We start from the raw sequence: 11,963 nt of genomic DNA on the forward strand, positions 1-11,963 counted from the left end.
TGTGACTTGAATTTGCGGTATGATGAGGAATATTTTAAAATGAAGATAATTCATTTTGAAATATAACAATAAATGTTAAGGTCTGACTGATATAATGTGGCTGAATGATGAGTATACCCAAAGAGCTACTGTCTGTATATTTGTATGGTGCAAGACCACATTCTGCAGAGAGAGATAACAGGCTATCAATGACAGAGTTCAAACAGCAATAGAGGACAAATTACAGCAGACAACAGGCTTATATGATTTTTTTTTCTGTGTTATCAATTGGATGGAGAAGCTGGTGGATGCTGGGTAATCTCAGACCAGAGGCTAAGCAATATCAAAAAATAGTCTACGAAAAACAAATAATTTTATAGAGTGTTAATATACAAGTTCGTCAACTGGGAATAAACCAGCCAAAATACTCTCCACCAGTTAGGGCCAATTTTACTTTCAAACTGATCTCTTCATATTTCTCCTTGAGTGCAAATAAAGTGTTAGAGTGTGTGCTGTGGTTTTCTCTTGAGGTTCGACAATTCTTTCTAACAAGTATTTCCAGCTGTTTGTCTCCCCTACGCACGTTCTGACTGTATGTGTCCACCAGGTGTCTCCCTTGGCTCATTTAATCAGTGAGCTTCATTTGACTTCACATATGAAGTCAAATGAAGCTCACTGAGCTCAACATGAATTTCTAACAGAAACAACAGAAACAAAAGTGAGTGCAAAGGCAACCAAAATATTTGGCGCATGCTGTGAGGAGTGAGTGGTCAAAATTCAGGAATTCCTTTTTACCATCGAGTTTTACTGTGCTGATGTTAAAACATGTTGTTAGGTTTTAATAAGACTCACATGGCTCTAGATTTGAACTTGGACTGGCTGTATTGTGTCTGGTCAGTTTAAGTCTATTAGTGAGTGATTTAAAAAATGTCCTCATGTAAATCTTAAATGGTCTATATGGAGGTAGTGGAGGGCACATACTAGTGACATAGATGAGTGTTTACAGCCATTCAAACATGTTATGATCATAAACTGATTTTTTTTTTTCTTCAAAAAAAGCTTTACAGGACCAACAAACACCTGGAACATCAGTTTCCTGGTGAACTTTCAACCCAGAAGTTGAAAGAAGTAACAGAAGTAAGTAACATTAAAGAAGTAAAACAGTAAAGAAGTAACATTAACAAGCTAAAATGCACTCATTCATTTTTAGTTTGCTGCAGTTAAACTGAGACATTAGGTAGTTACTGCGCCTACAGAAGGGTTTTTTTTAATCCACAGCAGAAAAGCTCTAAGCATAGTGAACTTCCATATTTTCTCTCCCATGTTTCCTCAGTATGTTTCCTGTATTAAAACTTAAAAAAACAGCAACTCATTTTCCAGACTGAATACAAGTCGTAGTCACTGCTGATACAGGAGTATTTGTCTTAAGTATTAATAACTAATATTCTAAAATTCCACTTTCTTAGATTCATGCTGCTGTGGGAAATAAAAATGAGGAGTGATGAATGTTAAGAAATGTTAAGTGAAATTAAGCTCATTGTGAAACCTGGCCCCACCCTATCATGTGATTTCCTGAGGTCAGATGGCCCAGGATGTGAGTGGGCGTTAAGGCGTCTGGGGAGGGAACTCAATGCTGGATTATAGATGGCAGACAGTTGGTGTCGTAAACCACCGCCTCCGTTCAAAGATGGTCGCTCACAGTGGACATAGATGGCTTCTTTCACTCCTCTTTCAAACCATCTGTCCTCTCTGTCCAAAATGTGAACATTGGCATCCTCGAAAGAGTGTCCTTTATCCTTAAGATGCAGATGGACAGCTGAGTCTTGTCCTGTGGAGGTGGCTCTTCTGTGTTATGTTGCGCTTGTGAAGTGGCTGTTTGGTCTCTCCAATGTACACAGCCACTTCCAAAGCGCATGGCACAACATAGAAGAGACTCAGCAGTCCATTCGTTTCACAATGAGCTCACCTGAAACCCTGGCTGATTGGGACCCACACCCAATTTCACACCTTGGCTCAGGCAATTAGAGGATCATCAGGGGGTCCTTTTGTCCCTCTGTGGGGGGAAACTCCCACTATTTTTAAAACTGGGACTCCCCACCATTTGACCTTAGAACTGAAGAAGCTTCTCGGATGAGAGGTGAAACGTCTTCAAGCAACTTAAAGAAGTCCAGACGCTTTTCTTTGCAAGCTCCTTTGACTACGATGACCTGGATGACTGAGAACCTTCACAGACATATTCAGGTTTTAGTTGTTTTTCCAGTTTAGGTTTTGTTTGGTTAGACTTTGTTTTGCTTTCGCTTTTTCCTTTGCATGGTTCAGCCATCAATAAAGGATCAATTTTAATTTAGTTTCAGTCTCTGGTGTCTGCATTTGGGTCCACTCTACACTCCACATGATCTGCCAGCTCAGATCCTGACATCGGGACAATATTTTGTATGTCAGGAGAAGGATTTTAAATCAAAGTCTGGATTTAACAGGGAGCAAATAAAAAAAAAACACAAATATGTCTTCATTAGTTTGAAAGATGTGTCCGCCTCCTCCGAGAGCCAAAGCAAGATATGTATCAGTTAGAATTAAATAAACCTATTTTTAATCCAATTTTAAACTTCAACATATTTTAGTAATTTAGTTTAACATGTTTTAGCTTTTGTTTTATTTTATACAGTTTAATAGTACATCAGATGAGTCATTTATAGCTGCAGATGCTGTCCCTGAAAAATAGTGTTCACAACAAACATTGTCTTCCACAACATGTTGGATTAGACAATGCAGCTATTATTATTTTTCTGTAAAAATAACAACAACAAAAATTAACAACACTCTATAATCAAAATCAATTACTGCATTCAATCAAGAAACAAGGACATATCTATTATAATATCAGGGTTGAAGGACTCCAATATCTCATTAACATTTTAAGAGTTACAATACAAACACCAAAGATATTAACTTTTTGTAATATGAAAAGAAAAATCATTGTAGCATCATAGTTCAGAAATGTCACAAATAACATTTTAATCATCAGGAAAATCCACTACAGCGAGTGGAAGCCAGTGATCAGATTAATCAGACATTTAAAATATCTACAATGTGAAGAGAATTTTAATTTAAACTAATCAACTTTGCAGTGTCGCCATAATCGAAAAGCCAAAGTCCAGCATAGAGCGGCTGAGTGAATGTGATCTGGACTCTGTGGAGGAGAGTCATGGTTTCAGAGACGCCGTAGAAAGACAGAATACCTGCTCTGTGATCCAGGTACACTCCTACTCTGGAGGACCGAGGACCTGAGAGGACAGTGTGGACTTTGTTGTAAAAAAAGGTGGAACTGTCTGCATCACAGCGTAATGCCCAGGATATGTCATTGAATCCAAATTTTCTTTCGCGTGAGCTCTCTGCTCTGCTGATGTTCTTGTATGTGACTGCTACACAAACTGCTCCCCCTCTCCACTCCACCTCCCAGTAACAACGTCCAGTCAGACTCTCTCTACTCAGGACCTGAAACCACTCAGTGAATCTGTCTGGATGATCAGAAGAAGACTGTTGGGTTTCCATAAATGTTACTTTTCTGTTCCCCTTCAGATAATAACAGATGTGTGTTTGCTGTGTTTGGATCCAGTGTGATTTCATGTGAATATTTTAAGAATCCAGCTCTGGTCTTGCACCTTTATGAGCAACATTCTATACTTCCATCATAGCTAAAAGAGCCCTCATTAATTTGATAATATTTGATCATGTCCTGGGATTCATCTATTCCTGGGACAGATGACACCGTGAAGGAATTTCCAAACCTGGGTGCATCACTTTAGGTAACTTGTATCAAAAACAAAAAATGATTTCAAGCAGCCATCAACAGACCTTAGATTGCTGCAAAAAGCAGAAACAAATCTATTTTCTGGTACCAGGCAAGATGGGTTACTTTGGTGCCGAATTCTTCTTCCCGATAGAACAAAGCCTTTCCCTGACATTGCGTAGACATCACTTCAGAAATCCAGTTGCTGACCTATGTGTTCTGTAAGGACTAACCATGTGTCCTGTAATTTTTTAAACAAAAGAAAAGGGTCAGTAAATTAAGATTTAAAAGATTATCTGCAGTTGTTTGGTTAATGTCAAGTTGTTTATAATCCTGCAGCAGTGAGCTCCAACACTATGGCCTGATAGATTTAGATTTATTTACAAGAAATACTCACTTTTCTCCATAGTGCTCCGTTAAGTGTAAAATAAGTATTTGGACCCTCCATTTTTCATGTGTGGATATGTGCTCTCAAGACTGGCAACCAAAGATTCCCCCTCACGTGTACCTCACGGATGTTCTAAAGTTAAACAATTAAAGTTTAAACATTTTTAGTTTTAATTTTAGAATAACTGAATCTACTTGTGATGGCTGCAATTACAGCCACACAGGGTTAATATCTACCGAACATCAGCGTTACATATATATAAGTTACAAAAAATAAATAAATAAGCAAGTGTGACTGCACAGTTTGTGTACCCTGGATTGATCATTCGGACTATTAAGTCAGTGTCTGTGAAGTAATGACAGGCTGCTTTCACCCAGTGTCATAGAGTAGGTAGCACTGCCTCCATCTAAGTGAAGAGCAGATTAGCTGTATACTGAGCAGGGTCTGAGTGCAGCCAACATTCTCAGCCCCACCAGGTTAACCCTTTAACACCTTAGCCTTTTGTTTTGACTAAGAACCAAAAGGCTTAATACAAATGATATTCAGGAGTCAGTAATTTTTTGCTATTCTTTGGTTACATGTAAACTTATGAGTGGCAGACCTTAAAGCTACCGAGGTCTCCGAGTGAGGATCGAAGATGGTGGCTAAATATTGGTCATGGCAGTATGGTGTTGTCATCACGTTTGTATTAGCAGCAAGCAAGCTAAGTGCAGGGATGCACGTGCACTTCGTCTAATGAACGAGGGAAAAAAGGGGGTCAAGGTAACCTTAAAAAAATCTAGCCTTAAAAAATCAAAATGGGACAAATTATGATTTCCTTTATATTTTAAAATGAAAAGATGTTGTTATCAACATAAAAGTCATTTAGGTTAAATTAAATAATGACATTAAATAATAAAATAATTTACTATTAAATAATTAAATAGTCCTTTTTTTTTTTTTTTTTTTTTACCTTTTTCCCACAAATGCAACACCCTATCTCATACTTTCTTTGTTCTGTATACAGTGATCTCTAAACAGTTTGTCAAACAGAGCAACATCAGCCTCATTTCAAATTATAGCTTTAAACGATGATATCAAGCATTTTTAAGTAGAAATAACTTTCATCATCACAAGCTAGCTGGTGTTATCTGTTAAAATACCTTTAATGAGTAGGTAAAGTTTTAAATTAAACCAATAAATTGCATAATCAATCATCATGATTTTTAAACTATTAGAATTTACTTTTTACTTACCATGTTTTATTTCATAGTAGTGGAGAAGTCCAGTGATATCTGATCAGGTCACTCTAATTGAAAAAGGCAGTTTGTGATTAATGATGTGGCTTCTTCTGAGGCTTATTTTCAACCCAAACAATTGGGTAAAATTTTGACCCAATATTTTATCAAAGCGGCCAACCTATGACCCAACAGAATTAGTCAAGCTGTGGAGTGAATTGAAGAACCCAGCACATTACCAACCCAACTCTTGAGTCATGACTTTTTAACCAATATTTGGTCACAATAAGCCAACTTACGAACCTACAGCTTTTACCCAGCAGTTGAGTTAGGAATATAACCCAGCATTTTTAAGAGTGCATAAATACTCCTAATAGAGCTCTCAGGTCAGCTGATAAGTTGCTTCTAGTTGTCCCTAGAAGCACCTTAAAAAACAGGACACCAGGCATTTGCGATTGCTGCGCCTAAACTTTGGAACAGTCTGCCTCTTCAAATTAGGATCTCTCCAACACTCGACATTTTAAAAGCCTGTCTGAAAACACATTTTTACTCTTTAGCTTTTAATTGTGACTGAGTTTTTCTTTTGTTATATTCATTGTGTGTGTTTGTTCTACTTTTTGCTCTTTTACTATGCACAGCACTTTTGTCAGCCTGTGTTGTTTTTAAATGTCCTTATAATAAATTGATTGATTGATTGATTAAACCTAACCCTGGCCTGTCTCCCCAATGTGACGTTTGTGTAATGTATGTATGGATGGAAGTGGTCCAGTTTCACTGAAGGCAACTGCAAGCAAGAAATAAAAGCTCAGTCATTCACCTGCAACCCTAGATTGCTCAGGGTGGCAGAGCAATAGAAACAAAGAGAAAGAAAAAAAATGTTTATCTCATTGGACCTCATATTGAGAGCGCCAGAGAACAAATGTAAGTTCAAGACTTTGAATGAAGTCCAATTGTTGTATCTGCTTCATGTTTCCTGGAGTAACAAGGGAACAGGTGTCAAAACCATTTAACGGAATGAGGGAAACAAGGGATTAGACTCTCAACGTGACCCTTCGGATGCGGTATGGTGGTTGATTCTTATCTAGCTGGGAAACTGACAATCACTGTTACATGAGATTTTAGACTTTGTGAGGTATCTGCAAGAACTGGTAGGTATATTTTAGTTTTGCTTATTTATTTAGACATAGTTCACTCAATCGTAGGAGGGGTGTTGACAGTGCAATAATAGGTCTTGATCGGTCATTGCATACTGCTGCTTGTTGTCCATTTATTCCTGAACAATACATTTTTACAATTTATCGGATTAAAGGGTTTAACTGCCAAACAGATAACATTGTTTATTGTTTTAACAGTGTGTTTAATTGTAGTTGATAAAATATGAGTTATTTATAGCAGGTGAAACTGTCCAAAGTACACCAATTTTATTGATCATAAACAGATTAAGGGACATTAAACTTCCAGAAACATCCACCATATAAACCAAAACAACCACTAGATTGGTTGAGTGTGGTGAGTAAAGCATGCATTTCTGAGCAAATAAAATATTTCTTGTATAATTTTGTTACCATAGTTTGATGTATAAATGATGAAGTCTGATAAAAAATCTCTCTTCAAAATCATAATAAAAGATATTTAATAATATCCAAAGGTATTCAGCTTACTAAAAACAAACCAATAAAACTCCAGTGTATTGCTACATTTAATTAATTTAAGACTGATTAAGAATGCTGAATAGGAGTAGAAGTATATTTTAAACTTATAATTCTAGATCATAATGAAAAATTAAGGTTTATACTTATGCAAGAAATGTAGCTACATGTTTATTTACAGCACTATATTTTTTAGACACTAACTTTCAAACTTTCAAACAGAAGTTCAAACATAAACCTACCCACTCTGTCTATTTCAATTTAATGAACTCTGCCGTGTCTCCTCGCACAAAAAGCATAAGTCCAGCATAGAGCGGCTGAGTGAATGTGGTCTGGACTCTGTGGAGGAGAGTCATGGTTTCAGAGACGCTGTAGAAAGACAGAATACCTGCTCTATTATCCAAGTACACTCCTAATGTGGAAGCCTCAGGACCTGAGAGCTCAGTTTGGACTTTGTTGTAGAAAAATTTATAACTCTTGCTATCACAACTTAATGCCCAAGATTTGTCATTTAACCCAAAGACACAATCATTTAGCCTCCCTGCTCTGCTGATATTCTTGTATGAAACTGCTACATAAACTTTTCCTTTCCACTTCACCTCCCAGTAACAACGTCTAGTCAGACTCTCTTTACTCAGGACCTGCCAACAAGGAAGAAATCTGTCTGGATGATCAAAATAAGACTGTTGTTGTTCCTTAAATGTTGCTTTTCTGTTCCTCTCAGACAATAACAGATGTGTGTTTGCTGTATTTGGATCCAGTGTGATTGCACATGAATATTTTAAGAATTCAGCTCTGGTCTTTGGCTCTGGTTGTGGTGGTGACAATAAAACATCCACCATAGTCACCACCCGTGAGATTTTTGTCCATTCCTCTCTCAGAATGTCCTGTAGTTTATCTCTGGTCTCTGACACAGCTGCTGTCACATCCTCAAAGTACCTCAGAGGACGAATATTGATGCTGGATGAGTGTGTAGACTCACTGAGTGCTGACAGTGAGGGGTAGTTGTGTAGAAACTGGTTGTGATCCTCTGTGTGTGAGAGCTGCTCCAGCTCGCCGTCTTTCCTCTTCAGCTCAGCGATCTCCTGCTCCAGCTTCTCCTGAAGCTCTTTGACTCGACTCACTTCAGTTTCCTGCTGGGATCTGACCTGCTGCTTCACATCAGAGCTTCTTTTCTGGAGGAGACGGATCAGCTCAGTGAACATCTTCTCACTGTCCTCCACTGCTTTATCAGCAGAGCCATTGATGGCCTCCACCTCCTGTTGAAGCAGCTTCACATCTTTCTCTCGCTCCTGGATTCTCTGCTGGATGTTTAGTCGTCTCACCTCGAGCTCCTTCTGCTTCTCAGTCCTTTCTGCTGCAGCTGGGACTGTTTCATGGCCTTTATGTTCATCCATCAAGCAGAGATAACAGATACTCTGCTGATCAGTACGACAGAAAATTTTCATCACCTCATCATGACGAGAGCAGATGTTCTCCTGGAGCTTCTTGGAGGGAGCCACCAGCTTGTGTTTCTTTAATGGAGCTGCATCATAGTGAGGTTGGAGGTGTTTCTCACAGTAAGAGGCTGGACAAGATAAACAGGACTTGATGGCTTTCAGCTTCCTCCCAGTGCAGACATCACAGGCCACATCTTCAGGTCCAGCATAGCAGTAATCAGCTGGAGCAGCTTGGAGTCCAGTCTTCTTCAGCTGCTCCACCAACTCTGCTAACAAGGTGTTTTTCTGCAGCACAGGCTTTGGAATGAAAGCTTTCCTGCAGTGGTGGCAGCTGTGGATTTTCTTGCTTTTCTCCTCTTCATCCCAGAAACCTTCAATACAGTTCATGCAGTAGTTGTGTCCACAGGGAATAGTTACTGGATCCTTTAGTAGGTCCAAACAAAGTGAACAAGATAATCTTTTTGAATCCTGCTGATTTCCTCTCTGTGCCATTTCACCTCTCAGCAACAATGATTGGCTGTAGAATAGAGCGGATACCCAGCTGTGTGCAGGAAAAAGCACAGTTTGAACTTTGGAAGCAGCTTGTCCCTCTTATAAACTTTATAATCTGTACTTTGAAAGTTTGAAGCCATAAAAGTTTAACATGTAATCATACAGGATCACAGGAGCATAAATCGCTTTGTATGAACTTTGAGTAGAGTTTTTTTGTCCATGCAATGTCTTTACAATTAGATGTGCTTTATTTAGGTCAAAATAAAATTGCTGTGTTTGTGTTGCAGCCAAAGTATGACAAACAACATAGCTCAATGAAAAAAACACAACACTTGTCATGGCTCTGTAGGGCCTTGTACCCGTCCCCTCTCCTTTTGCTTTCCTTGTTCTTGGTCCCTTGCATTTGAATTTGAATTTCTCTCCAGGTCTCAGGTGTTCGTGTGACTGGGGTTTCCAGCAGGCATGGTCAGGAACTGCAGTTTTATTACGTCTGAGTGTCCTCACCTCATTTTCTAAAGTACTTATGGACAGGCTTTTTTTCTCCTTTCATCACCAAATTCTTTAGTTAGCTATGAGTAGTAATATCTAAGTCTAAATGTCTAGTATGTATTTGTGTGTGATTGCCTTGTATTTTGGAGAAAGTCCTCAGTGTGCTGAACTCCACTTGCCCTATTAACTGGAATTTCATCTCATGGATTTACTGCTGTTTGAACATTTCTCCTCAAGCTTCAGCTTATTTTATACTCATAGGAAAGTTTAATTGTCTCTGTCTTACAGGTGTGTCTGTCTCCTGTTAGCTTACCTAGCTCAAGTCATTTTTAAGAGTCCAGAACCTTTTTATTCTGGTGATTTGCGTATGTGGATAAACTGCTGGTCTTTCATGATAAACTGGTGGGGAGTAGCGTGCTTGGAAATCTGCTGCTGGCTCAGCTTTCAGTTCTCTGAGATCAGTTATGATCTGTGTTTCGACTGAAAGCACAGCTAGCATTAGCAAGTTAACGAACTTTATTGATTTAACATCGTAACAGATGAGTTTCCTCTTCCTGACCACTTTGAACACCTTGTGTGATGTAGAGAAGATGGGAAAAAAGTTGTTGTGAAAAAGTTGTTAATAACGTCTTTAGTACATTAGCAAAGAAAGCTGTCACCATGATGGTGAGGATACGGCAGCATATTTTTTATTCCCCCTGAATATATTGTAGCGGGTCAGGGCTGTTTGGGGTTTTGTTTTGACAGCTATGTTCTGTTGTTATGTTGCCATGGTTACAGGTGACGCTTTCTCTCTGCGATTGTGTTTTTCTGGGTGGAGAGAGAGCCATTTTGCATTGTTGCTGTTGTTACGCTAGAGCTGCGCCGAGCGGTGGTGTTAGTGTTGTGTGTTCGTCCGTTGAATGCTAATAAAGGGCTGTGCTCCCTGGCTAGCTTGTGGGAAGTAATACCAAACAATACCTCTGTCTGACATTGGTGTCAGAAGTGGGATAGCTCACCCTCGCCGGAATGGAGAGAGACACTCAGAGGCTGGAGCAAGCTGTCGAGGAGAGCATTCCCTGCTTGGAAAGCGGGCGATCGAAGAGAGAGCAAGCAAGCGGCCATGTAAGTCCCCCGATGGGTCTCGACGGCGCGAGCGCACTGCGGCAGCGGCCCGTCGCGACAGACTCTAGGACAATGCTTCATGGGCTGCCCCTGTCGACCGACACGCGAGCCCCCGACAGCGAGCAGTAATGCCTGCAACGTCAGCTAAGGTACCGAAATACAACGGGCTAACCCCGTTAGAGCCCTACCTCTCACAAGTACGGCTAGCCACGAGGCATAGTGGCTGGAGCGATGAAGAGGCTGCTACACACCTAGCGCTAGCATTGGAAGGAGATGCACTGCAGGTACTCCTTGACCTAGCCCCGTCAGAGCAGAATGAGCTCCAGGCCCTCACTATAGCACTCAAGAGGCGATTTGGGCAGTGGCACTCCACTGATCAGAGCAGGGAGCAGCTGACCAATTGGAGCCGTCGGCCGGAGGAGAGCCTGGGCACCTTTGCAGCGGATGTGTTGCTGTATGCTCGTCGTGGCTACCCGGAGTTCCCAGCAGCCAGTGAGGAGCTTAGCCTGCATGCTTTTCTGCAAGGACCTTTTCCAGAGCGACTTTTTCCAGAAACTCTCCGTGAGGCGCCCCTTGAGGCTGAAAGGGCCGAGCTGGTGCTCGCGGCCTAACCAGCAGGTGTCCCCCCCAAACTACCCCCAACTCAGAGCCGCAGACTGCGACAGGGAGGAGGAAGTCGCGAAGATATGCCAGCTGCAGCCCTCGGTGCCCTGAAGTTGTCCCTGTCGACCGACCGACCGCTGCTACCGGTGTGATAAGCCTGGCCACGTGGCGCGCGACTACCTGGCGCCCGCCCCGAAGAACTATGTGGCCTCAGGGAAACGAGAGGGGGAGTGGTGTAGCGCGGGGACCACCGCTCCAGCTTCCTGCCCCCCTCCAGGAATGATGCACGGTGGTAAGCCTAGTTGGGCACCTCAAGGGACTCTACCTGAGCTGCTGTGTTGAGGACCAGCCCTGCCGGGCCCTGGTGGACACAGGGTCCATCATTTCCCTAATACGACCTGGTGTGCTCCCTGGAACATCCGGGCCGCTTGTGATGGGTTGACCGCCCACCGACACCCAGCTGATGACGGTGACGGGGGAGAGAACTGACATGCAGGGGAAGAAACCATTGCGGATCCGAGTGAAGGATCTGGAGCTGGTGCACGACTTCTGGCTTGCTGACATCCAAGACCAGTGCATCATCGGCTTTGATCTGCTGACCCGCTGGGGGGCCTGCGTTGACACCGCGAAGTTGGGTATCACTCTCATGCCAGTGGCTCTGGACCATCTCTACTCACCTCAGCCCCAGTCTCTAGGCCAGACAAACCTCTCTCGACCGAGACAACCCAAGCTGCTGATGACCTGTGGCAGTGCAGCAGCATCGGTCTCACCGTTGACCAGCGGCAGCGCTTGAGGTGCCTCCTGGATGACAAC

General features: G+C 41.6%; 1 protein-coding gene across 1 annotated transcript; it reads right to left on the reverse strand.

Annotated features, from left to right (window-relative positions):
- Positions 1-497: 497 nt before the first annotated feature.
- LOC146522803 (tripartite motif-containing protein 16-like) lies at positions 498-9,968 on the reverse strand. Its single transcript, XM_085153431.1, has 2 exons — positions 7,457-9,968; positions 498-3,263 (listed from the first exon to the last, which is right to left on the reverse strand). The coding sequence occupies exons 1-2, from the start codon at positions 8,952-8,954 to the stop codon at positions 3,082-3,084; spliced, it is 1,680 nt and encodes a 559-aa protein (XP_085009557.1). The 5' UTR covers positions 8,955-9,968; the 3' UTR covers positions 498-3,081.
- Between the last annotated feature and the right edge of the window lie 1,995 nt (positions 9,969-11,963).

The sequence above is a fragment of the Neolamprologus multifasciatus genome, chromosome 3, assembly GCF_963576455.1.
Source record: "Neolamprologus multifasciatus chromosome 3, fNeoMul1.2, whole genome shotgun sequence".
Classification (NCBI taxonomy): Eukaryota; Metazoa; Chordata; class Actinopteri; order Cichliformes; family Cichlidae; genus Neolamprologus; species Neolamprologus multifasciatus.

Excerpts from the sequence above, each read along its gene's own strand:
- LOC146522803 (XM_085153431.1), bottom strand. The coding sequence starts at position 8,954 with ATGGCACAGAGAGGAAATCAGCAGGATTCAAAAAGATTATCTTGTTCA. Across the intron at positions 3,264-7,456 it reads AGTCCAAACTGAGCTCTCAG|GTCCTCGGTCCTCCAGAGTA; the intron begins GTCCTGAGGCTT and ends CTGTCCTCTCAG.